Here is a 27,193-nt window from a genome sequence, read left to right on the forward strand (position 1 = left end):
CAAAATTTGTGCATTAATCACACAAAATTTGTGCATTAATCACCTAATTGCCCTTCATCAGGCAAGGCCAGGCCCTGTCTTAATGCACAAATATTTGTGTAATGATATTGCACCTGATCTTTTCACCTATATATCACTATATAAAGTTATCCGCCCCTCGTGAAAGAAATATTGGAAAAAAATATAACCAAACGTGTGGGACCCACCATCAAAATAAAACTCTGAAATAAAAAAAATGGTTCGTCATCCTCTATAAATAAAGCCTAAGACATCACACAAAAGTGAAATACATAGGTGAGCAACAAAATGGGGAGGCGTCAGAGGGATTTCATTGGGGCGCTGGTGTTGGTGGCGCTTGTCTTGGAGGTGGGCTCAGCCCAGCCACAGACAATAGTCACTCCTGCTTTCTTCAACGGCCTCCTTGCTGCCGTTGGCAGTGGCTGTGAGGGGAAGAATTTCTACAGTTACAATGCATTTGTATCGGCTGCCGAAAGTTTCCCCGGCTTCAGCACGACTGGCGGTCCCGGCATCCAAAAGAGGGAGCTTGCTGCTTTTCTTGCTAATGTCATGCATGAAACTGGCAGTACGCAGTTCTCTAGCACATAACACTATTTCATTCACAAGTTTGGGCTTAACTGTGTTGTTTTTCTTTTATGCATTATGTTATGTTGTAAGTGATCATATATAGGAAAAAGCGTAGCTGCCAACCCTTAGGTGCGCAGCTACGGTCCATTGTGCTTGTGATGGACGGCCAGCATGCGAAAACAGTTCAAAAACTCTCAAAAATGCTGCTTTTGCGAGTTTTTGAATTAGTGGCGCTTTTGAAGCGCCGAGATGTTTAGTGGGTCTTCGGAACCGCTGCTAAAGGCCTGTTTGCGTGGTTTTGAACGGATTTCAGCATTTTTTTTGGGGGGGGGGGGGGGGGGGAATGCTGAGCATCAGAAAAGTTCCGTTTGTAGCTGCAATACTATGAATTGCGCAGTTGCTCTCTCTCTCTCTCTCTCTCTCTCTCTCTCTCTCTATATATATATATATATATATATATATATATATATATATGCACTTGTAGGTCTTTGCTTCATAAGGGAGACAAATCCTGCTAGCAGTTACTGTGATCCAAGCTTCACGCAATGGCCATGTGCTCCAGACCAACGATACTTTGGAAGAGGACCAATTCAACTTTCTTGGTAATAATCAGGACTTTTCAATGGAAAATGGCTTTCCTTCAAAAAATTAAAAAAGAAAAGAATAGATAAGTTCAATGGGCAGTAAGTTAAACTGTCCTGTCATGCATATAGGTTTTTAAATCCGTACTCCGCACTAAGCAAAGCTTGGAGGTTTCTTAACTTCTGGGGCATGTTTTCTACATCCTGTGATATTTTAACTTTTTCATGAAATTGTGGTTGTAATTAGCAATCACATCACTTTCTCAAAGTTGAAAAAGTCTTTGTGATTGTGATTGCCAGCTGTGATTGTTTGATATGAGGTTCAAGGTCCATTTCATGCCATCCATCATCAAAATGAATTGTACCCAAGAACCATCAAAAGCTTCTTGTTTTGGACGAATCTCATCTATTCATTTTTCAACCGCTGATGCTGTTCATCAAAAAAGTGAATGACATTCAAAATTTTTGTGTTAGCCATCCAGGAGATGACCATCTCTTTTGACAACTTTTGGGTGTCATTCATCTTGACGATGGACGGCATCCAAGGTTGACGATGGACGGTGTCCAAGGTCCCTTGGACCTGATCGGCGCTTTGGACGGAGCAATCCTTGTGATATGGCACCATCCTCACCAGATTGTCTGGGTTCTAGACCTTGTTGGCTGGGGCATGTACAGTACCTAAGTTGTAGTCGTCAGAGGTGCCTTGGATGTCCTTCATTCATAAGTGAACAGCAACCCAAACACCACCATTTTTCCTTTGTGCCTTAGATGCATTCATTTACAAGATGAATGGCTCTGAAAATTTATGTGGGACCTATCTGAGGGGTAAACTATCCAACCATGGTGTTTGGGTTGCCGTTCATGACATGGATGAATGACATCCTAATCCTGCCTCATATCATCTATACTCAATGCTTCACACACCTTACATATGTTATGTGTATGTGTGCATCTGCAGGAATTACAATTATGGTGCTGCAGGACGAGCCCTTGGGTTCAATGGGTTGGCCAACCCTGAGATTGTGGCCCAGAACCCTACAATATCCTTTAGGACAGCAGTCTGGTTCTGGATGGCAAACAGCAACTGCCACAACGGGATCACCACCGGTGGCGGTTTCGGATCCACCATCAGAGCCATAAACAGTGGGGAGTGCAATGGAGGAAACCCAGGCCAAGTGGCTAGCCGGGTCGGATTCTACCGAAGGTTCTGCAACCAATTTGGGGTCGACCCCGGTCCAAACATCTCTTGTTAGTTTAGTCTTGGGCTTGTTGTTTCATAATTGTATTATGAAACAAGACTAGAGGTGTCACTAACTAATGACTCTCTGATATGGGCCATCCAAAGAGGGGTTATGCATATTCCCCATAAATAAAGAGCAGAATAAGTCTGTATTTGGTCTTTGTTATATTTGCATACTCTCTTATGATCTGTATTCTGCATTCAAAAATTATAAACCAATTCAAATAAGAGCTGGTAAACAAGCCGAGCTTGAATTGATCAAGCTTAGCTCATGCTTGTAGTAAGCTGAGTCAAGTTTGAGCTCATAATGAGCCCGAGCTAAATGAGCATAGCTCGAGCTGGCTTCATTACCAAAAAAAAAAGGCATTGCTCTAGAGTTGGAAGCAGTAGGATTACAAAAAAAAAAGAAATTACTTGCAAACCAACTGCTTCATTCCTTCACTTTATATGATGTAAAGTGTCTTTAAAATATATTTGTTACTACTTAACAAGTTTATACAAGCCATGAAGAGTCTAACATCTATTAAAGTGTCTTTAAATATATATGTTTGGCCATATTTTGCTTCCATTTGTGAGATGATCCCGCAGGGGAGGACCAGGTGCAATGTAGTTGCACACTTTTAATGTACTGCACCTTCTGTCATTGCTTAGGACCCACAGCTGACAGATTGCATCTTAAAAATGCACACTAAAAATTTGCAATCACATTGTACCCGATCCTCCCTCGGGCCTGACAGGTACATGCTCAGCCAGATTTTACTTGACTTGTTCGAGCCATCAGTAACATGGGCAAGCCCTTATAGTCCTAGTCGCGGGCCGGCTGAGATCTGGGTACGAATAGCCAGACCTGACTGGATCGAGTAAATTAAACATGTTTTTGCGGATTACTGCAAAAACACATCGAATGAGACCACATTGAATTTAGGGGTGTCAATGGGTCGGGTTTGGTTCAGACCACGTGGAACCAGACTTGGACCAGATTTTCTGGTATGGTATTGGGTCCAGACTCAAGTCTAATCGGGTCTGCTATAAGAGAAACCATACCCGGATTCGATAGGAACTACATGAACCAGACTTGGACCATACCCGATAAAATAATATTTTTATCATTTTTACATTGAAAAATTGCAGGACTTAATCAGAACTCGGGTTGGGTCCGTGTCTGATATAAAATTTCACAAACTATACCGAGTCCATGCATTAATGGGACCTTTGGATTTGGACTCGGGTCTTCTTATTTGTCACCATACCCAGACCTTATAGGGTTTGAGTCCGGGTAAATCAGACTCGTTGACACCCCTAATTGAATTTGGTAGGTGGGTCTCACTACGCAGGACAGGTGTCACAATCTGTATAGGGTTTTACATAAAAACTGGTTGATTTTACTTGATGCTCTCTGTGATCGGATCAGGTGAAATGTAAAAACACAAATTTTTTGTCTTTTGAAATCATCACAGCTCATGGCCTTACATTTTTGTGTAATGATACCAGCTTTCCAAGTGGACCCCACTGTTTGTACGGTGATAAAAGGCTATGAACAGCCAGGACTTTGAAATACCAAAAAACAAAATTTGTGTTTTGACCTATCAACTGATCTGATCTCACGTTCTCAGCTCATGCCCACCCTGAGTTCCAAATTAACTGTGCATGATCGTAGATTGCTCTAAAGAATACCTTCTCAGTATGAAATGATAAGTACAGAACATGGCAATAGTTCACTTATCAGGTCCAGCCAGCCTTTTATCAATAACTATACTGTCCTTGTAAAATTAAGCTTTTTCTGAATGCCTCATAATTTGTTGAAATACTCCTCATGTCCAAAAATCTGATTCTCAGCTTTTTAGAATATTTTTACCCTTAGTAAACCTTTTGATTTGCATCCTAATGTTCCCATAAGAATAAAAAAAATATGTTGTGAACCTCTTGACCTTCGCATAAATATTTGTGCGGGCCTCCTAACATTTACACAAACATGTTGTCAACCTTCAAATACGGTTAAAATCACCGAGGAGATTAGCAACATATTTGTGTGAACATCAAGATGAGGTAAGGATGTGGCATCCAAGTCAGCACCTTCTTTATCCCCATCTGACGTGGAAATCAACATATCACCCACTGTCACTTGGGCCACTCCCATGTCTTTGGACTCTGATGGGCGGTTGCACAACCACACTTGTTGATCGGCAATGGTTGCCAAAAAATAATTCAGCACTCGTGAATTGTCTACTTCCGCACTGACTGTTTTGCTAGTTCTAGGTTTACTCAATTCCTCGAGTAAACCTTTCCATTTCCATTATTGTTTCTACTGAATTTGCAATGTTTGCTTCGACATTTTTTGTAGTGTTAATATCCTGCACTTCTGAATTTAGTGCCCGAAAAAAAAAATGATTGGCTCATAGATGCCATCGCAGCATCTCACATCCACTCTGTAGCTACATCTGTAATCACCTGTATGCCCATAAAATGGGTCAGACTCGTGAAAGCATGGTAAGTCTACACCAGAACACATAGTGATTTGTACCAAGCTAATACATTGATATTAACACAATCCATTCAAGCAGATATTCATGATATATATCAATAAGATAAACATATGTGATATATGTCATTCAAATAAAATACAATGCATTTAATCAAATATAATCAGATATCCATGATGTACACCAATTATGTTACATGTGTGATATATTTTAATTAGATAAAACACAATGCAATCATTTACAACATGACTAAGTAGGTGTGATGTGTTATTTACCTAATAACTCAACATACTCATTTATAAGCGTGATGTGCCATTCACCTAATATTTCTACAATTCATGTGTGATGTGCCATTCACCTAATATTTCTATAATTCATTGCAATTATACTGTGCTCTACGGTTGATCTGAAATCAACATTCAATAATGCTACAACAATTGGAATATAGCTAAATCTATAGGTTTGTAGTTTGCCATCACAGTCCATCTCAAATATTATATTTAAACGGTTTAATCTTTTAGAGATTTACCATATTTTGGAAACAAGTTCCTCATCAAATTGCTTGGTCTAAAAAACGTACATCCTCACAGGCTCATCCTCGTTGGACCACCTGGTATTGGGTTAGTATACCCTCACAAAAATGTTCTAATCAAATTTATCTGGTCTTGGACATCACCATCCTCACAAAGACTCATTCTAACTGGATTTACCTAGTCTTGGACTCACATATCCTCATAGAGACTCGTCCTAACCAAACTAGTCGATCTTTGATATGTAAAACCTCATAGGGTCACCCTCTTGGAAACAATTCCTCAACAGGCTTTTTTTTATCAAGTGAATTATCATTGTCATTTCTGCATAATCACAACCGACCACTCACATGGTCAATGACCACTAATTCTGGCATAAGCATGTACATTTTCAATGTGTATCATATATCACATCGCATGGTATCCATATAATCCCAAGTTCAACAGGGTTTAATATTCTATAGCTCCATTACGAGCTCCAATATGCATCACATGCATTAATCACATTATAATCTTGTTTCAATAATTATGACCAGCGGGTACTCACAGGATAATACGTAGAAACAACTAAGACCGATCAAGGGTTTATTATTCTATGTGTTTTGATATCCCGAATAACTAGTTGAATTCGCTCTAAAGGGGACGACCTAGTGACCGAGAGAGAATTCTCTAAAAACCACTTGTAACCAGGGGATGCATCTGAACTTCTATATAAGTGAATGAGATCTACCACCTAAGATAATATTTTGTAGCCTAGTTTTCAAACTTCGATAACCAAGAACGCTGAGTCATTATCACTCAAGAAGCATAGTTGTTAATAACTTGTCCATTAGAATTTGTACCTTATATCCTCTCTCTTGACAAAACCAAAATATGAATGAGAACGTCAGGTGTTATTTTATCTGATAACCCATTCAATATGCTCTAGTCTTTTAAACCAAATCTTGCATCTTTTATGTGAAGGCAATCATCTCTATTTATGTGATTTTTTTTAATATGGTGCATTGTCGTACTATGAGGTTATCATAAGCCTCAAGTCTATTGATCATTGTACTAGTATATTGTTCATGTCTGATAGTACTACAATGATGAGAAGGATATTGGTTTCTCAGATTGAAACTTGAACACGATATTGAAAATACAATATCTCATTCCTTAAATCAAAAAATATGTGAATCATTCTAGATACAAAAATGGACATAACGTACATACCATCGAAGGCCACGTAATCGAAGCCTTTTTGTTATGTTAGTTCAAAGAAAAAACTCAGTTGTGAATTCCTAAGTCATAATAATCTCAACTTATTTTAAGGTTCGAACCAAGTTGAAAAGGTGTTTTGAAGAACACCCCAACGCTAGGGAGTTGTCTGATAAGTATGTACGCGACAATATTAATGCATGCTAGCATGGGAGTCTTGTTTTATACATAGGATAAGCAACACATGTGAATGCTAAATATTACAAATATGCGAACGTAAAACACTTGTTTTAATTTTTGAGACATCGAGGAATGCGAGCTTGAAACCTCACATGTAGATTCTTTTGAAATCAAGTTACAATAAGAATGCACAAATCTATATCTTTAAATACATACTGGCATAATTTAAAATAGGCAGAAGTAGGCAAAATTGTGTGTCTTATATATATATATATATATATATATATATATATATATATATATATATATATATATATATATATATATATATATATATAAAGCAAAAGCATGTACACATTACAACGTGATGGTAAAGTAAATAGCGTAAAGCAGAGCTCGATGTGTGAAAGCACACATCGGGCTAAATAAATTGCATAAGCAAGACTCAGTGTACGAAATCGTACATCAGGCTAAGTAAATTGCGTAAGCGAGACCTAGTATACGAAACTATATATCGGGCTAAGTAAATTGCATAAAGTAGAAGCCTATGCATGTTGCAGCGTGGTGGCAAAATAAATAACATAAACGAGGCCCAATATACAAAAATGTACATCTAGCTAATTAAGTAAATTATATAAAGTTGAAGCCTGTGCACATTAAAACATGGTGGCAAAGTAAATAACATAAACAAGGCGGGTAAGTAAATTGCATAATGCTAGAGCATGTGCACATTAGAACGCCACATCAAAGTAAATGATGTAATTAATAGGAAGCAAGAATACACGAAATTGTGTTCTTGAATTAAAAACATAACACACACACATATATGCTCATTGTAACTTAAATAGAAAGCACATATTTTAATTAGCATAAACTTATAAGAGACATGCATTAAAATAGCAAAAATACTAGAGTTATTGTAAGAAATCTCTACATTGAAATCCGTGATGCAAAGCACTTGCAGATGGTGAACGTGGTGAAGGCTAGCGCATATGCCACAGGTCTTGTGTCGCAAATACAGAAGTGTGCGCAGCCTTGCATGCCTGAGCGAGTCTTCAGAACAAAACGATGAAACAAATCGTGGTGAATAAAATGGGACAAGCTGCATGCTTCCCAAAGCAGTGCATGAATCTCAATACAGTGCTTGAATTCCGAGGTAGCTATATTCACTATGGCAGCAATACAGACAGGGTCAGCGGGGCCCCCCAAACTCGATGGTGGTGATGGTGGCACTGACAACCCCAACCATCTTTTCTTTTCCTTATTCTTTCTTTCTTTCAAATCCTTCTTCACGACCGACATTAGTAAGAGGGGTGGCTCCCTCCCAATCCAACAAATAAGAGGTGATGGTGCAGCAGCAGGGTGGCCTGCCCGCAGGAATCAGAAGAGAAGAGGAAGGGAGAGTAGGCGGTCATAGTGGTTGGCCTGCCTCCGTCTGACAGAGGGTCCGCAGAGAGAGGAGCGGAGGTGTTGTCGTACCTCCCTTGCACAGAGTGCGGGTCGGGTCAGGGTTAGGGTCACCGACAGGCGAGGAAGAGGAGGGTCAGTCATGGGTGGCAGTGGCCGCAGTGGAACCAAAGTGTCGACCCTCTACTTGAAAAATTGAGGCAACCGGGAGGGAGGGGGTCGACCCTTGGTTCGTTCGGTGGTAGGACGACGAGAGGGGAGCAGTAGGCCAATAGGGAGGTTTGGGGTGGTCCTCGTGAACAAAAGAAGACCCGACGGTAGGGTCGTTGGATGATCCTTGCACCGCAGAGAGAGAAGGGTTGGGTGAGGCAGAGGTGGCGCTCCTGCAAGGTTACTCCCATGGGTGACAGGATTGGCAATGGGGCTGGTCGTTGGACTGGCCTTTGGTCGGCTCACGCAGAAGCACGCACACACACACACACACACACAGGAAGGAGGAGTCGGGCGAAGGTGGGTGCTCTGGCAAGGGGGTCCCGGTGAGAGAGTCGAGATAGGAGGGCGACACCCTCCTGTCCCCACCATAAACAAAGAGTGAGAGAAAACTTATAGGAGAGAGGGCTTCCGGTGATGGGGGAGAGGGTGCAACGAGAGAGGATAAGCAGAGAGAGACGGTGCAGGGGTTTGCAGAGAGTAAGAGGAAGAGAGATGGGGGTGCCGGTTTTTTTAAAACAGAAACCCCCCTAAGGGGTTTAAATAGAAAGTAACAGGGGGGGCAGGGGGCAACCCGAATTCGGGTTGGATCCAGTGGGATCCATTCTAGAACTGTCCCAAAAAAATTGGGTTGGGGGCCCAATTTTGGAATGGGTTGGGTCCAGCAGGACACACACACACACACACACACACACACACACACACACACACACATATATATATATATATATATATATATATATATATATATATATATATATATATATATATATATATATCAAAAAAAGAAAAAACAAAGAAAATGGTGGATTTGGATCTTTCAAAGATCAAAATAAAAAATAGCCTTAAAAGAGAAATCTTTTAAGGGGGGGTTGTAGTCGGATCAAGTCACTATTGGATTTCGATATCCACCTAAGTATTGGTGTTTTAAGTGGTTTGGGTTCATTTCTGAACTCCGGATAAATATGGATTTTCTTTTGGATTCAATGTGATTTGTGGTTAGATCCTTACCACATGGATCCAAACTTGTGCCATTTGGTTTTTTGGAGTGCTTCGGATCTCCCCAGAGCTTCGTTCTCTCCTTTATAAATTCCTTCTGAACCCGGATTAGGTATGCTAATAGATTCAAGTTTTTGTTTTGATGTTTCATAAATTCGGATCATATACTGGATCCAAACATAATTTAATTAGAAGATTTTGTGGATACTATATACGTCAAATGTATGACTTGAACTCAGTTCTGTGGGGGTCGATCCTCGTGGATCCTCCATCGAGATCCAGATTTAAAAGTATCTATAAAGTTTGTATAAGTTAAATAACTTGATAAACATCCAAAAGTTCATCGATAGCTCATCAAAATACTGAGAATAATCACTTATTTTTTGTGAAAAATTTTGAAAATTTGGGCACTTTACAGAACTGGTTCCCAAAATCGTTTTGGAACAGTAACCGGGTTTCTGCTCGTTCTCAGTTTTTGGTACTTTGGATCTGGTCCAAGGTGTCCAACCTTTGGAGTGGACCCAACCTCTTGATTGTGGTTCGAATTCTCATAGCCTAAACCCAATCTCAAATTAAAGAACCAGTCCATTCATTACCTCCTATTCTAACCCAAACTTAACTCACGCCCACCTCACATAAACCAAACTTGCCCTAGAACTGGAGCTTACTTAAGGTGCAACATCAATATCATGTAGAACATGAGATGATGGAATAAGAGATCCACATTATTTGTATGTTGACTACTTCATATTGGATCAAATCAACCTTAGATTCATTCGGCCCATTAGATCAAGATCTTTAAAAGGATGTAGTCGAGGACTATGAATAGTTCAGGAAGAATGTTTCGAGTTTTCAGATACATATTAGAGCATCAGTCATTTTGTAGTGCGGTATAAGAATCTGGTTCTAAATTATAAACTCATAACCCACAAGGTAGGACGAGATTGAAAAAAGCGAAAGCAAGATCTGGACTTGAAAGTAAGTCTTCTCCAACCCATGGAGAATGACACAAGATTGGAGTAGAAGACCCTGGTCCATAAGGATCCATTTTACATTTTTGAGTTTTTAAATCTTTGTATTTGAATATCGGATTTATAAAAATAAGATTAGGGTTTATTTTTCTTTAAATACTTGTTAGGTAGGGGGATGATCATAGTTGGAAGATTGATTACTCTTATTTTCATTGAGTTTATTTAACTTGTTTCAGTATTTCCTATTTTCTCGATTGAGTACTTTATAAAGTAATTGGGCTGGATTACCTAACCATGCCTCTAATCCTAAGGAGTTGACTCTTCATGATTGAACCCACTTCTTCATCCCCAACTCGGGCCTTAACCTGACCCAGTGATTTTTTTTTTACAGTGTTTGGATCTATGTTACAAGTATTTTGAAAGTATCACAATTTTATGGTTGTGTTTTCAAACATCCAATTAATGCTGAAAGTATGAGATTTTTAGAGTATCACCTATTTTGAAAATATTATATTTTATCTTGATATTAAACATAACAAAAAGTTTTTTATTATTTATGTTTATATATTTCAATATAATTTTTGTTTTTAGATTTTTATAAATTTTGAAATAGAGAGAGGAACAAAGATTTGCATATGGTTTTTATTGATTTAGAGAAGGCATACGATAGAGTACCTAGGGACGTTCTCTGGTGGACAATGATGAAGAAAGGTGTTTATCTCAAGTACATTAGTATAATTAAAGATATGTATGAAGGAGTAGTAACCAATGTCCGCACTTGTGGAGGAGTGACAACCAATTTTCCTATAACGATTGGGTTACATCAAGGATCTGCTTTAAGCCCTTTCCTATTTGCGATAGTGATGGATGAGCTTACGAGATCAATTCAAGAAAATGTACCGTGGTGTATGTTGTTTGCTGATGATATTGTTTTGATTGATGAGTCTAGAGTTGGGGTTAATGCTAAGTTAGAATTATGGAGACAGACATTGGAAGCTAGAGGTTTTAAGTTGAGTAAGAGTAAGACTGAATATATGGAATGTCGGTTTAGTAAGCAACGAAGTAGTGATGGGAGTGTAGTGAAGCTTGGTGCGCAAGAAATATTGGTGAATGATTATTTCAAATATTTGGGATCCATCATTCAAAAGTATGGAGAAATTGATGGAGATGTAAATCATAGGATAAAGGTTGGGTGGATGAAATGGAAAAGTGCAACTGGAGTGTTGTGCGATCGTAGAATGCCATTGCGGTTGAAGGAAAAGTTTTATAGGACGACTATTAGACCCGCTTTACTATATGGTACGGAATGTTGGGCTGCCAAGAGACATTATATTCAAAAAATGAGTGTAGCTGAGATGCGGATGCTTAGATGGATGTGTGAAAATACTATAAAAGATAAGATTCGGAACGAGGAGATACGTAAAAAGGTAGGTGTTGCACCCATTGAAAATAAGATGCGAGAGAATCGTTTACGGTGGTTTGGACATATTCGGCGAAGGCCTAATGATGCTCCAGTTAGAAGGTTGGAGAAATGAGAAAATATATTAGTTAAAAGAGGTTGGGGTAGGCCTAGGAAGACTTAGATGGAGATGATAGGAAAGGATATGAATGCTTTGAACCTCACCGAGGACATGATAGAAATGATTGGAGGAAAAGGATTCATGTGGAAGACCCAAAATGAATTTTTTTTTTGGTTCATATCGCTGACCCCAATTGTTTTGAGATGAAGGCGTAGTTGTTGTTGTATAAATTTTGAAATGTTCTTAAAAAACTAGAATTTTCAAAATATCATGAGATTATCCTTGGCCAACAACAAGATTGGTGAGGTTGGCTTGGATGCGACAATCTACTCATAAGAGTCTGACAATGAAGGAAATTATAATGAACTCTAGATTAAAATTTTCCTTTATTATCTAATTTTGGGTGTATCTGAAGGTGTGAACAGCCCATAAGCATAGTCAAATGGTAGGAAAATTCTTCCATTGATAAGCATCCTTAATGACATAAACTTCACAATTTGGGAAGATATGCCATCTAAAATAAAGGCCAATTTGATTGGGGGGCATGTATTTCTGGGCCCACATGTCAGTCTGCGAACTTATCTCCACGTGGGGCATGTGCTTCCACTTTCTCATGTGAGGGTAGCTGGCACAGTCTAACCTTTATTGGATAGTACCAGATCCAACTTAGGTTGGACCCCACCTGCTCCATGACTTGATGGGTACTGGCAGATTGGCTAGGATTCACATATATTAATTTCAGATAAGATCTTTTGGTTTTGGTATCCACTCACGAGAAGGTGCTCTCTTTGTATACTCAAACTATCTGGGGACTTGCTTTGATCAATGATCCGATCCGAAAATATTTTGAAAATCGTACATTAAGAATTTTCAATGAGGTTTGTGGTGGTTGTAGAGGTCTTGTGCCAATAGCCCAAGCCCATCAGAAACCTCAGAGCCCTGTAGTATGGACCATGCCTATTTTCATAAATTTTTCATGTGTTGCTTTAGGGCACGTTTGAAAGTAAGAAAAAATCTCACAAAGAAAAATTTTGCCTATGAGAAGTTTTGATATGGTAACATTTTTAAATGAAAAATGTTCACTTGTTTGTGTAACATTAAGAAAACATAATGACAAATGTGAGAAAATGAGAGGGGGAGGGTCGATCCGCCCATGCTCAGCGGGGAGGTCACCACGGTGGGGGATGAGGACACAGACATCTGATTAGCCATGGTTCTTGTAGATGACAAAGTTCTCGATGCCGGCGAGGATATTGTCGTCACCGCCAAGGATAGTGACGAGTAGGTTGGCGTTGTTGTCAATGGGCTCATACCACTTGCAGGAGACCGTGGTTGAGGCTGAGGTCAAGCTCGTAGAATCTGAGGTACTTATGGGCGTTGTTGGTGGCCTGGTCAGAGGGATCCTAGTCAGCCTCGGAGTAATCGGGCCTGATGGCGGTGAAGAGGGGGTTGTCAAAGTCGCAAACGACGGCGGCAATGGAGTAGACAAGATTTCGCTTCTCGTAGGCGCCGATCATGACAATACAGCCCTTGGTGTCGACGGCGAGGAACTGGCAGGGGACGATGCAACGACAACATCCCTAATGCAAAATTTTCTTTTGATAGAAAAAATTCCTCCATCCCTCAAGGTGAAATTTTCCTATCAAAAATCATACTTTTTTCTAAAAAACTTTTCTTTTGAATTTTTTTCTCTCATTTAGAACGGTTGAAAACGATATACTTTTTCTCTCTTACTTTCACTTTTTCTACTGTTTTCTCACTTCCGAACATGCCCTAGGTGTTTCCTTTTTTTATGAGGAGCCACCTCAGAGCAAGGCGTACCTGTGTTTTATGGGGCCTGGGGCGGAAGGAAAAAATGGGCCCCTTATTAATAGTAGGAGTTCGGGGGCAGGGCTTCGAAATTTTTTGAGCCCCTATTAAAAATGAGGGCCTTAAAAATAGCCTCCCTATTAATAGTAGGAGTTCGGGGGCAGCGCCTCGGAATTTTTTGAGCCTCCTATTAATAGTAGGAGTTTGAGGGCAGCTCCTTCAATTTTTTTGGGGTCCCTATTGAAAATGAAATCCCTAATAAAAATGGGCCCCACAATTTTTTTTTGGCCCAAGGGCCTGAGGCCCAAGTCTCATTGGCCTCTTGACAGGTCCGGCTCTGCGTAGAGATAAGAGTTCTTAGGTGTATTGAGGATTAGGACTTTAAGAGTTCTACATTCTGTCAATTGGATTTTTGCTCATCCATCACTCATGGACATAAGCTTATGTGCTGAACCACAAAAATCTTATATTTTCTCACGTTTTCTTCTCTTTGTGTTTTACATCATGTTTGTTGGTGGCTGTGATAGCAAATCTCAAAAAAAATAATGGTAGCCCAAAACATCCTTCGTGGTGTCTGTCATTGTTTTGGTATATGTCTCTAAAAGGGTTGTGATTAGAGTGAGAAAAGACATTAATAATTTGTTATATTAACCACCCTTGCTGAATCCCTTCCTTGCCTTCCTCGCTCATTTGAGACCTAGATACATGTCAAATATGGAGGAGATGTGAAGAATGACAGCCAGCTTGTCTTTTTATTAAAATACAACTATGGATGTCAAGTTTGGTTCGGACTCAGGTGGAACCAGACTTGAGCCCGATTTTTGGAAATGATATTGAGTTCGGATCTGGGTCTAATCAGGCCCACTATAAAAAGAACTATACTCACACCCAATAAGAACTACATGAATCACACCTGGGCCACACCCGGCAAAATAATATTTTTTATAATTTTTACATTGAAAAAATGTGGGTCTTAATTAGAACTCGTGTCGGGCCCGGTTCTGGTATAAAATTTTACAAACTATGCCCAGCTCCATGTATTAATGGGACTTGAACCCGGGTCTTCTTACTTATCACGACCATATAGAGTTTGGTAAACCCGACCAGTTGACACCCCTAAATACAACCTTCAAGAAAGTTGTACCAACATGGGCATCATTCATCTGGTAAGAGCAGTTAGTGCACATCACTATGTGATGGGACATTGCAAGTTCAAAACCCACTTGTATCTAAGTGGTTGCATAACTATTGTAAAAGAATGGAACCTTAATTCCCCAAGCTCATATTACATTCTAGAATTTCATGATTCTAACGGTTATGAGATTGGATTATGTTTAAACTTATGAACTCAAAGTTGAATTTATTTAATTGATTTTAATTTGAATTAAATCATGGTTTGAAATGAGTGATGTGTGATGGATATGAAATCTATAATGTGCCCGTGGGTTTGCTTTTCTGCAATGATTTTAAAAATCCTATGTTCTTTTATTAAATTTTTTTTTTTCAAATTTTCAAAGGTAAGTTTGGGGTCTTTATAGAGTTGGTATAAGAAAAGAGTTAAAATCAGTACCATAAATCATAAACTCCCACTCAAGAAGCAGTTTTGCCATCACTGGTAAAAAGTATTTTGTGAATTATAATTACTTTATTTTTACCTACAATTGTGAAAATTGTTAATATTAACTACTACAATTAGTCAAATTAAGCAAATGATCATGGCTCATGGCTAGGGGTGTCAACGGGTCGGGTTTGGTTCAGACCTAGGTGAAACCAAACCCAAATCTTATTCAAGATGCTAATATCGGGTTTGAACTCGGGTCCAATAATATCTGCTATAGGAGAAATCATACCCAGACCCTATAATGATTACATGAACCAGACTTAGACCATACCCCATAAAATAATATTTTTTAATCTTCTTTACATTGAAAACTTGTGGATCTTATTCGAAACTCGGGTCGGGTTCAAATCTGGTATGAAATTTCATAAACCATACCCAGCTCGATATATTAATTAGATCCTTTGAATGTGGCTTGGATTCTAATCAAACCTCTTTGTTTAGCCTCAAACCCTAACCCTATAGGGTTTGGTTCAGGTTCGGGTCTAACCCGACCCATTGATACCCCTACTCATGGCACAAAAGATCATGGAGCAGAAAAGCACGAGTTGCAATTTGCATCAAACAAATGACAGTTTGGCTTGTGGTGAAGAAGAAAGCTAGGATATTAATGAAATTTTGAGCACTCACATTGAGTTGGTGGAGGATGGTTGAGGAGAGAACTCAGAAGTCACCTCTTGGGTCAGTCATTGTTTTATGAGGGCAACCAATATTGTCTCTAATGGAGAGATTTCAGGCAATGATACTCTCCAATATTGCTCTCAAACAAAGGCCAAAATGCATGAGCTCAAATGGAAATAGATAAACAAATTAATAAACACAATTCATTATTCCAATTCAAGGGCCATTGTCATTATCCTAATTTTCTTTTTGCTTTTGGAACCATAAATTAATGAGCAAGTTGTTGATAGTGTCCTTGCCTAAATTTTTCAAAACAAAAGTGGGCATTTGAGTGGTTAACAATTTTGGTGTGACAAGTCAGGTGGGACACGGATCCGGATCCACCCAAATGATCCACATTTTCTTATTGGGCAGGCAAGTAGGGCAGTTGGGTTTCACTCATCACCTATGTCATCCCCCATCTTCATACCTCTCTTAAATCTTATGATACAAGTTGTTTTGATCAAATCCCACCATGTAGATGGATTCAGCATAATAGATTTAATAGGAATTGGCATTTGGATTGCATTTTTATTATAAAAAATATGATTCTTTAAAACACAATTTTTTGTGTTTGTCAACCATTGATTTTTGACTCACTAAGAAATCCTTCATACAAGCCAGATTTCGGCAATATGTCAAGTAAATGAATAATATAGATCACATCTATAGAGTCCGGTTGAATCAAAACAACTTACATCAATGAAATTCCAAAGTGTACTTAGATGGGGATGACTTTGGGGAATAGCGGAACTGATTTGGCAAGTAAGGTCCGCATCTATGCATTCTAAAATTCTTGTATAAAATTAATTTTTAAAAATTTTTGGACTTGTGTTTTGGTGCGAACTGATGTAGGATACACTACCCGTCCATGTGAAAAACCCTCAAGATGAGAAAAACCCATGGAGCAAATCCGATCCACTATGCAATATATCAATCAACAAGTACATCGACTTTTCTTGGAGTGCAATATGAGTAGCATACATCATAGTGACAAAAGTTTTTATCGGCAATTTCTTGTTTTCCAAAAACTCGCAAGAAATTGAAAAAAATCCATAAATCTCGCATTTTTTTGGCAAAATCATGGCAATAAAAAAATTAATTAAAAAACATATAAAATATTTTTATAAGAAAATATTAATAAAAAATATTTAAAAATAAAAATACATTATTTTTCACGATAAATAGCCGTTTAAAACATAAATATCGCGTTTAAATTGGGATATTTATGTCTTTTCATAAATCTCGTGATATTTTGTAAATCTCGCAAGAAATTGCCGTTTTAAACTTTCAGGTAATTTCTTGCGATATTATCGCAAGATTTTCATAAATCTCGCGATATTTGTCACACTGGCGTACATATCTCAGTCAAGAATCGAAACCTAGATTAAAAACTACAAAGAAAAGTACAAAGGAAGCCCAGAGTCGTGATCGCCATTCTCCTTTCTTCTTTCCTCTCTTCTCTTTTCTTCGTCTATGTTAACTTTTTTTCTTTCTCTCACCCTTTTTTTTTACTTCTTTCTTATTGCCAATGCACATAACCCCAAGAGAGACCCACGTTCTCTCTCTTTTTTTCTTTCGCATTAGAGAAAGTAGGGAGACCTGAGGTGAGAGGCATCCTGCATTCAGTCCTAACGGTCCAACCAAAGGTTAGGATTAATCCTGGATGTGGACTGATCTTAGCTGTCCAGATGCATCAATTGGAGGGCTAGGATCAACACACATCCTCATATATCCAACTTGTTGCAGTGACAGGCTGGGAGATGCGCAGGAGAATGAGAAGATATCCTGTGATATATCCAATATCACCAAAAAAATTGGTGATGTTATTGAATTTGGAGAACACATGTTCCTGTTTAGTTGGGACCACCAAGGAGGACAGCACGTGTGTTCCAGATTAAGTATCACCAATTTTTGGTAATACTGAAAGTGACGGGACTTTTTTCTCGCCTTTGACGACGAAACCACGCTCCGGGCAGTCCTTGATGCGATCAAATTGAGATTGCCTACCCCCACACGCTCGATGATTCTAGCGGATATAAGGGTGACTCGTAGGTTGATGGCATTGAGATCGCGTGGGGTCTACCGCCCCGATAAGGTTCGGTTTCTTGTTCAACCCAGCCAGTTATACAATTATACCATTTAGGGTTCGAACTTACAACGTCCCAACACAAGGTGACCTGCACTAACTGCTCGTGCCAGACAAGCGGAGCCACCCCGCTCGTGCTTCCAACAGAGTTGCCCAAGTAGCTACTACAGTTTTTCGGATTTTTTCAAGATCGATTCTCCTAAGATCATACCAGTGGCTTGCTTGATGATTGTCCTTTTGCAGGATAGAGGAGAGGGTGCTCAATCAAGTGACCTCCATTTTAGGTTCCTCATCAGAAAATGAGAAAAAAAAGGTTGGTAGAGCTAATTTTTAACTTCATAACTCATACAACATATTAAAGTTTTATGGATTAAAACAGTATAGTTGGTCATTCTTGCATATTGATAAGTAGACATGCATCTTATCAAATACTGAGGGATACTAAATTCATATACCCCTTAACTAGGCATGCATCTTATCAAATACTGAGGGATACTAAACTGAAATACCAGTCTTTAGTAAAGCCAGGAAGGAATGAAAAAAAAAAATCAGAACAAAATGAGTTTAACCAACATTTATGAGTCCAGTTGCTTCTTAAAGTTTTCTTCTGGACAGTCATGATCACTAGACCTACATAAAGGCAACCATGCATGTTCTTGTCAATCAAGTTGCAGGATGGTCAACTGGATCAGACCCCACAGCCTGGTCCACATAACTTTGACGTTTGAAGTGACCTACCTCCAATAATGCATGTAATGGAGTAAATATCATCCCTATCTTCATAGCCCTTGGGATTTCATTGATGAACTTGTTTTGATCAATTCGGACTCCATAGATGCAATCTGAGTCATACATTTAGTGAAGATTGACCTTTAAAACGAAACCCGACTCATGTGCAAGATTTTATGGCGATTCAAAAATCAATGGTTGACAAAATACAAAATTGTATGTGATTTAAAAAATCATATTTTTGGCAAAAAAATACAACCCAAGGGCCAATTCTTATTAAATTGACTATGCCGAATCCATCTATAAGGCCGGATCTGATCAAAACATTTTTGGTGCATGTTCGCAAGATGTATACGAATTCATATAAGCCGTGGGCGAATCAGGTGCAATGCGATTGAACATTTTTGGTGTGCTGCTGGGCCGGACCACCCTCAATCTGCTGTTGGGCATGTATCCCAAAGATGGCGGGTATTCAGGTGCATTAGCACACTGAAAGTGTGAAATCACATTGCACTTGATCCTCCCTCATATAAGCCAAAGCACATGAATAAAGTGCTGCATATGGGAATAGCTTTGTTGCTTGGAGTCTTGAGTCTCATATATATACAGCTTGCAGGCTGCTGCATTCTGAGTGGGCTTGATGCTTCCCATGATTTTTTAGCAATGTTCAGTTCAGGTGAATCGGCCCTGTAAAGTTTGGCCAATGATTCAGGTGAATCGGCCGATACTGATACCCAATTGTTTTGAATTGGCCAAAAGATAATTAAAAAATATTACATGTTAATCAGAATGTGACAATTGTTAAAGCCGTTAAAATAATATTAAAAAATAAATTTTAGCATTTTTTATATTTATTAAAAAATAGCTGATTCATGAGTAAAGTGTATCGATTTTCTATCAATCCGGGCAGATATGCACCGATACTGACAACATTGGTTTGCAGGGTACCACCTCCACCATTAACACGGGCTTCACTTTTTTTTTTTGGAAGAACAAGCACCCGGCACAAAGACCTGGTTGCACTGGCTCAGCCAGCTGCCATACCTACGGTCGTCGTGCTGACAGCATAAAACTTCAAGGTTAGGACCCCTGCCCCCGGGGCTTATGCTATGCGTTGGCTTGTGCAAAAGAGCAACACCCATAAGAATCGAACCTTGACTGCCCATCTAGCAGCCAAGGTCCCACCCCACTACGCCAACCCCCTGTGGGGCAACACGAGCTCCACTTGATCTGCAAAAAGAAAAAGTGTGGTCATTTCTATGTATGTAGAGAATATTGGTGAGCCATGTGAAGGCCTATTGCCTTTCTTTCTCTTTGACATGAAGAGCAATCAAGCATTGATTCTTGAGTTATCAAGGATCCATTCTGGGTGACAGCCTTTTTACAAAACAAGGTTGCCTATCAATCATAGGATTGCATATGAACTTTCGCTTTGTACTTTGTGTAGGGAAATGCAGAGTTGATAGTGTATCTATCTTTTAGCCGATGAGGGTCTAAAGTTAGATTCCTTGTGTCAAACAGGGTAAAAGTTGGGACCTCCCTTCAGTTTTGTCCCCAAAGGGGCCTTAGTGAATATAGAATACTTCAGGAGCAAGCTCATGATATTGCATTATTGTGGTCTGATACATGTAACTCATGAGCCATGCATGAATGATGATCCTTGGTAAAAAGAGATCCAGGCCATTGATCTTTCAGACGAGTCTTGCTACTTATCCCTCATCTCTTTTAAGGGCATGTTTGAAAGAGAGAGAAAATCTTATAGGAAAAGAAAGTTTTTGCTTATGAGACTTTGATATGAGAAGTTTTTCAAAAAAAAAGTTTTTGGCTCGTTTGTTTAGCATGAGAAAAACAGAGTAGGAAAATGTGAAAAAACCAAAGAGAGGAAGAGGAGGGTAGTGGTGATGGTGGTAAGATGCTCGGTGGTGAGAGTAAAAATAAATTTCTCTTGTTAGGAAACATTCCTCCACCTCTCTCATGGAAGAATGATTCTTATAAAAGCGCATACTTTTTAGAAAAACTCTCTCAGCAAAAAAGTTTCTCTTGTTTGAAAGGGTCGAAAAATTCCTACGAAGTTTTCCATTTTGCATCACTTTTCCTACGTCTTTCTCTCTTCCAAACACACCCTAAAAGAATTTTAGGCTGTCGATCTTTCAAGATTAACGCTTGGCATCATCAATCTATGTCAAATATGCTACATATTAGAAAATACTCGTTAACTCATCATGATGGGCATGCAGCGACCCGCTTGACAACCACCCATCTTGGCATTTCTCGAGATGGGCATGGTGTCCATCTCGAGAAATGATAAGATGGATGGTCGTGGAGCTGCATGCTAAGCATGTGACACCCCTGCATAAAAAATGACCTCTTTTCTTTTTATTGACCAGCTGGAAGTAGGCAGACCCCAACCAATTATATTGAGGTATTAAAAGATTATGCCATATATGAAGTGAGAAAGAGAGAAACCAATCTAGTAGCTTGTCTTTCCACACTCCATCCTGTAAAATGACACTACATAATTATTTTCTTGTTCAACAAGCTTACATTTAATGTAATTAAATTGACAAGAAATATTAGTTAATTCAGTACACCACAAATCCAAGAGTGCAGACAATTTGCTTTCATCTTAAGCAACTGACAAGGAACCTTTTTGTTAACAGTGGGCTTGGAGAGATGGTGTTGACCCCTTCATCCCATGTTCGACTCCCACCAAGTGTCCGAGTGCCTTTAACTGGTGAGCTCCTTAAGGGCTTAGGTGTTGTTAGTGACCCCACCCAAGGTTTACTTCACACAGGGGCAGGCTCATTAAGTGACCGGGCTCTGGGCGCGGATTCCTCATCAAAGATAAAAGTTTTAGTTCATAGATCATTTCAATTAGATCGAGTTTAGGGTCACTTTAACCGGAGCCTCACCATCTTATTTGTCATCATCAGTGTTGTGAGAGGCGTACGCCTCAGAGGCGAGGCGCACGCTCAAGGTACTGAGGCATGCTGTGATGCGCAAATTGCCCCTCATCAACCTCCAGAACCCCCTCCTTCATCCCCAAGTCTTCCTCCTCCGCCCGATTCATCGACTGTGCTAACCCCAAGTGCCGGTGGATCCACCGCCACGTGCCAGTGGATCCACCGCCACGTGCCAGTGGATCCACCGCCACGTGCCGGCCAACTGCTCCTCTGCCTCTCCCTGCCTCCCCTCCCACCGCTTCACTTCCATACCAGTTGTGAGAGGCGTACGCCTCATAGGCGAAGCCCAGGCTCAACGCCTCGCTTCGCCTCATCGCATTTAACGACCTTGGTCATCATGCATGAATGTTATTGTTTTGTCCTTCATTTCGTGAATCTCATCAATTTTATTTTTAAGGTCAAAATGAGAAATAGAACCTTTGAGTGTGTCAATGGTCTCTTACGTATAGTTGCATTACGTACAGTTGCATTGATACTCAATACACCTTAGCATATCACATATCAGGCATACCTGTACCCGATACTGATGAAATTCACTTACAAAACCATAAATAGAAGTATCATATATTTAATAAACTCGTTCCAATTACTTGAGAATCACACACAATCCAACATAGAACTCATTTCTATTACATTTACATTATAAATAAGTATCAAGCTTGTTTATATTAACAGCTCTTCATTGAAGCAGCAAATTTATTTTATAGACACTTTTTTCACTTAAAATTTTAAATATTATGATTTATAAAATATATTATATAATAATTATATGTATATTTAACTATTTTAGTTTGTATGTATCTCTACCAAAATATATATTTGGCATCAACTTTTTGAGAAACTTGTATCAATTCTTTTAGATACCATATCAATGTCATTACAAACTTAATTGTATCAAAATTTGTAGAAACTGAATCAAAATGCATTTCAAATATAAACGTACCAAAATATCTGGCTCATACCCATTTCATAGGACTTGACTCGTAGCAATGAATGACTTCGTTAGGTGGATTAAGGCTTGATTGTACTTTGCCTTGTTAATCTTGGGCCTGCTCCTAGTCAATCAAATAAGATCCTTCACCAATCAATCAATCTAGACATGGTTGGCTGGTACCAATCAAGATGTCCATGGTATAACAAAGCCAAGTCAGAAGAGCAAAGAAAAATCCAGTAAACCAAGTCAGTTCTAAAACCCCATATACACCAAGTCTAGATTTTCCAAACCTTTGGTCCAAAGTCCTACTATTCAAGCCCAGTTATATTGATTACGGAGGTCATTGTCAAAGATAACTTAGAGAGAGAGAGAGAGAGAGAGAGAGAGAGAGCAGCTGAGTAGGTCTGCAGGTGTCCTTTGGGGAAGAAAAGCCCAAAGTGGAGCCCGCAACCCGGGATGGTCGGTCTGCAAAAAATCAACCCTCACCTGCCTTTTCTAATCGATGAGACAAAACCCTAATTTTTCTTTTTTTTTTCTTTTTTTTTTATAAAATCCAAAGGCCTCTCACAAAAACGTTGAAAAAGGCCTGAACACTCTCTATCTCTGTCTCCTTTGAGACCTCAGTACCATATCTTTCTGTCCTTTTCCATTTGCAACCTCTCTCCTTCTTTCTCTCCATTTGCAACCTCATACCATTCTCTCCCTTTTCTCTCTCCCCAATTACTATCTCTATTCTTTCTTCTACTCCAACTGTGAACTCTCTCTCTCTCTCTCTCTCTCTCTCCATTTGCAACCTCCTGCCATTCCCTCCCCTTTCTCTCTCCTCTCTCCCCATTACTATCTCTTTTATTTCTTCTACTCCAACTGTGAACTCTCTCTCTCTCTCCCTTTGCAACCTCATATCATACCATTCCCTCTCCTTTCTCTCTCCTCTCCCCATTACTATCTCTTTTCTTCCTCCTACTCCAACTGTGAACTCGCTCTCTCTCTTTCTCTCTCCATTTGCAACCTTATACCATTCCCTCCCCTTTATCTCTCCTCTCTCCCCATTCTCTTTTCTTTCTTCTACTCCAACTGTGAACTCTCTCTCATAGAAACCACGATTCCACACTCCAATAAGATGGCGGAGTATGTAGGTGGTGGAGGAACGACGATGGTGGTGGTGGAGGGGAGGGGAGGCAGGGACTGCACGGCGACGTCGGAGGACGAGGAGGCCGAGAGCGGCAGCACCGGCGGCAAGTCCACGAAGTCCGCCGCAGGGGGGACGATGGTCGCGATCGACGTGGCCCGCAAGCCCCGGGGCCGCCCCCCTGGGTCGAAGAACAAGCCGAAGCCGCCCATCGTCATCACCCGCGACGCCGAAAACGCCATGCGCCCACACGTCCTTGAGCTCTCCGCCGGCTGTGACGTCCTGGAGAGCGTCGCCCGCTTCGCCCGGCGCCACCACCTCAGCCTCTGCGTCATCAGCGGCAGGGGCACCGTCACCAACGTCTCCCTCCACCAACCAACCTTCTCCTCCGGCCGCCCCTCCGCCGGCACCACCCTGACCTTCCACGGCCGATTCGACATCATCTCCCTCACCGGAACCTGCCTCATCCCTTCCTCCCCCTCCTCCTCTTTCACCATCTCCCTCGCCGGCACCCAGGGCCAGGTCGTCGGCGGAACCGTCGCCGGCAGCCTCGTCGCCGCCGGACCGGTCGTCCTCATTGCCGCAGCCTTCAACAACCCCTCCTTCCACCGGCTTCCGGCCAACGACGAGGAATCGGACGCCGCTAGGACCAGTAGCGGCGGCGGTGGTGGTGGTGTTAAGAAGGAGAGCGAGGCCGAGCTGGAAGCTTGCTCAATGTCCATGTATAACCCGTTGAGTTGCCAACTGCCCCATGATGCCTTCACATGGGTGCCTTCCTCTAGGCCTCCTCCTCCTCCTCCTGCTCATTACTGAGTGAAGTTGGTGGTCGCCTATCTCTCCTCCCCATGCATATCATGCATAAGCCATGACATAGCGTTTCCATGTACATGCATGTTGGTGGGTTGCTGTCATATGTACGTACTAATTAATCTTGTATTTGATATAACTTTTGGCCTCCTTTCTCTACTGATATGGTGCACTCTTTCTCTTGTGTTTTAAGAAATTAATTCGTAGCACAGTTATGTGAATGAGATGGGATGTAATGGTATATGTATAGAGAGAGAGGAATCTCTTTTAAATATTTGAATTAGTCATGTGAATGTGATGGGATGTAATGATAATTGGCTAAGGATGAGAGAGAGAGAGAGAGAGAGGCCAGTGCACTGTGCATCGAATCTCTTTGTTTTTTTTCTGTTTTGGGAGTTCAAAACTTTTAATGATCAAATATTGTTTTGAACAAGTAGAATCGATTAGGATTTAGCATGAGTCTAGTTGGTTAATTAACTTTGATTAGAAAGAGCTCTTATAAGAGTATGATGTTGCTAAAGTAGTACAAATAATGGGATATTATGAAGAGATTAGTGGGGGAGGAAATGGTGGTCCTCTGCTCATTAATAATGTCGAAAGGGACGAATGTAAGTACCATTCCATAAAAAAATTGGCATAACAAGAAATTTTCAACTCGACAAGACCAATGTTCTTAGTCATAAAGAAGAGGCCTAGTCGATATAGGTCCCCAAGTCAGGAGCCTCTTTGCGGTAACGTGCCACTCAATTAAAGTGATGGAAAGAGACTTCTAGACCCGGCTAGGTTTTCTGATATGGCAAGTAAAAGCCATTCATCAATCCACAAAACAGTAACTCTACTGAGTCATGTGAGTTGGTCTTTACTTCCAAGCTAACAGGAGTCTCAGCGCACAATAGTTGGGCGTTGGGCTCATCTGGTAGGGGCGACTTGTAAATGTCACCAACTTGATGGGACGGCATAAGTTCGAAACCCACAGGTAGCATCTTTTTTGGCAAGGACAAGTTGGGTGTACTCCCAATCAGCAAGGATGACCTCAATGGTTTTACCAACTGGACACCAGCCTCTTCTACTAGAGGCCAACCAATGTGTAGTCAGTTTATCAGGGTTTTTCCTTTGGATTATTAAAAAAAAAGTCATTTGTTATGCAGTGGTGTTGTATGCTTAGCATGCAACTCCACTACTGCTGACCATCCATCTAAGCAAGATAAACGCAGCACCCATCTTGAAAAATGTCAAGATGGTTGGCTGTCAGGCAGGCCAATGCATGTGAAGTGAAAAAACTGGTATCTCAACTTAACCAATATATGCAATACATGCATTTGATACTCATGGCATAGTCCATGAGATGTTGATTACCAATGCTTGGAGGATTGAAAGATTTTTTTTTTTTTTTGGTTTTTTACAAAATGATCCCAGCCTTATTGGAGATTTGCAAATTAGTCTCTCACTTAAGCAAATTGGTAAATCAGTCCCCCGCCTATTAAGCTAGAACAAAAGGAACAGGAGTATTAGGGGAGGAAGGGTGAGTGATGAGGTATCACATGAGCCAACAGAAGAACAATTCAGAGTAAAGATACTGTTAGGACTCTATTAATCACATTAGCAAGGAAGACTACTCAAGAAGATTCCAGAAAGAAGAAAAAAACTGCTGAAAACTTAGGTAAATATAACCTACATGAAGTGGGACTCATACCTAAGGTAGGAAACTGCATGCGACGTCCTCCTTGAGATTTTCATTATAAATAGACTGGTCTTCCCCCTCTGATGAATAGAAAAAAAGAGAGAAAAAGAAGAGGTTTCATTATCGTGCACATAGATCATATTGATCGAACCATGTAAAAATCATGTGTCCTTTATGCGTGTGGTTGATTTGATTCTGGGTGTGGTTTGGCAAGTCTGATAATTTCACAGGTACAGTATGAAAGCAGAACTATAAAGCCAACCGAACATCACAACAGGATTGCGGCACCCCCACACCAAAAACAATCGGAGCTCTCCTAGACCACCATAGAGACCAATGCTCTAAACCGAACTGTTGCGGTCAGCAGCTGCACTATATAGTTGAACTGTAGATTTGTTTTCATATTCTAATTCATGAACAGAGATTTTGGATGTGAAACTCTATTATCATGAATGTATGATTTGTGGCTACAGATGTGAAGCTCCATATCCATGCTGCCAAAAAATTTGCTACTTTTCAAATGGTAACCAATTGCAGAAAGAAAGTCACACCCATTTTCTACTGTTGTGTAGAAGACTCGAAACGCTTGAGAGAAAGAGAGAAATCTTCTTCCGAACAATCAAAGGTTATTGAGATGTTCAAGAGAGCATTCATACCTGTGCCTAAGAAAACACTCTCGCAGATCAAGCTTGTGATGTCTTGATCAACCAATGGTTCTTGAGCTACTATTGAAAAAACAGTTCCTGTTTTATTCATTTTTGTTAAAATAAAAAAGAAAGAAAACAAACCACCGCTCTGCCGCATCTTTTATCGTTTTTGTTATTTATAAACTATAGTTCTTTCATGAAGGCAGAACATTCATTTTTATTTTTTG

The 27,193-nt window shown here is 40.1% G+C and overlaps 1 protein-coding gene and 1 pseudogene across 2 annotated transcripts; both read left to right on the forward strand.

Annotated features, from left to right (window-relative positions):
- The first annotated feature begins 289 nt into the window (after positions 1–289).
- On the forward strand, positions 290–2,574 carry LOC149814433 (endochitinase B-like). 2 transcript variants are annotated; one of them, XM_089990238.1, is made up of 2 exons: positions 290–583; positions 2,125–2,574. In XM_089990238.1, the coding sequence occupies exons 1-2, from the start codon at positions 307–309 to the stop codon at positions 2,304–2,306; spliced, it is 459 nt and encodes a 152-aa protein (XP_089846364.1). In that variant the 5' UTR covers positions 290–306; the 3' UTR covers positions 2,307–2,574. The 2 variants fall into 2 exon arrangements, 1 of the variants encoding a protein (XP_089846364.1); XR_016428095.1 differs by lacking the exon at positions 290–583 and adding an exon at positions 921–1,187.
- Positions 2,575–23,469: 20,895 nt separating this feature from the next.
- Positions 23,470–24,893, forward strand: LOC149814434 (AT-hook motif nuclear-localized protein 28 pseudogene; annotated as a pseudogene).
- The last annotated feature ends 2,300 nt before the right edge of the window (positions 24,894–27,193 follow it).

This window comes from Nuphar pumila, chromosome 15, assembly GCF_984573655.1.
Source record: "Nuphar pumila chromosome 15, dmNupPumi1.hap1.1, whole genome shotgun sequence".
In the NCBI taxonomy this organism is placed as follows: Eukaryota; Viridiplantae; Streptophyta; class Magnoliopsida; order Nymphaeales; family Nymphaeaceae; genus Nuphar; species Nuphar pumila.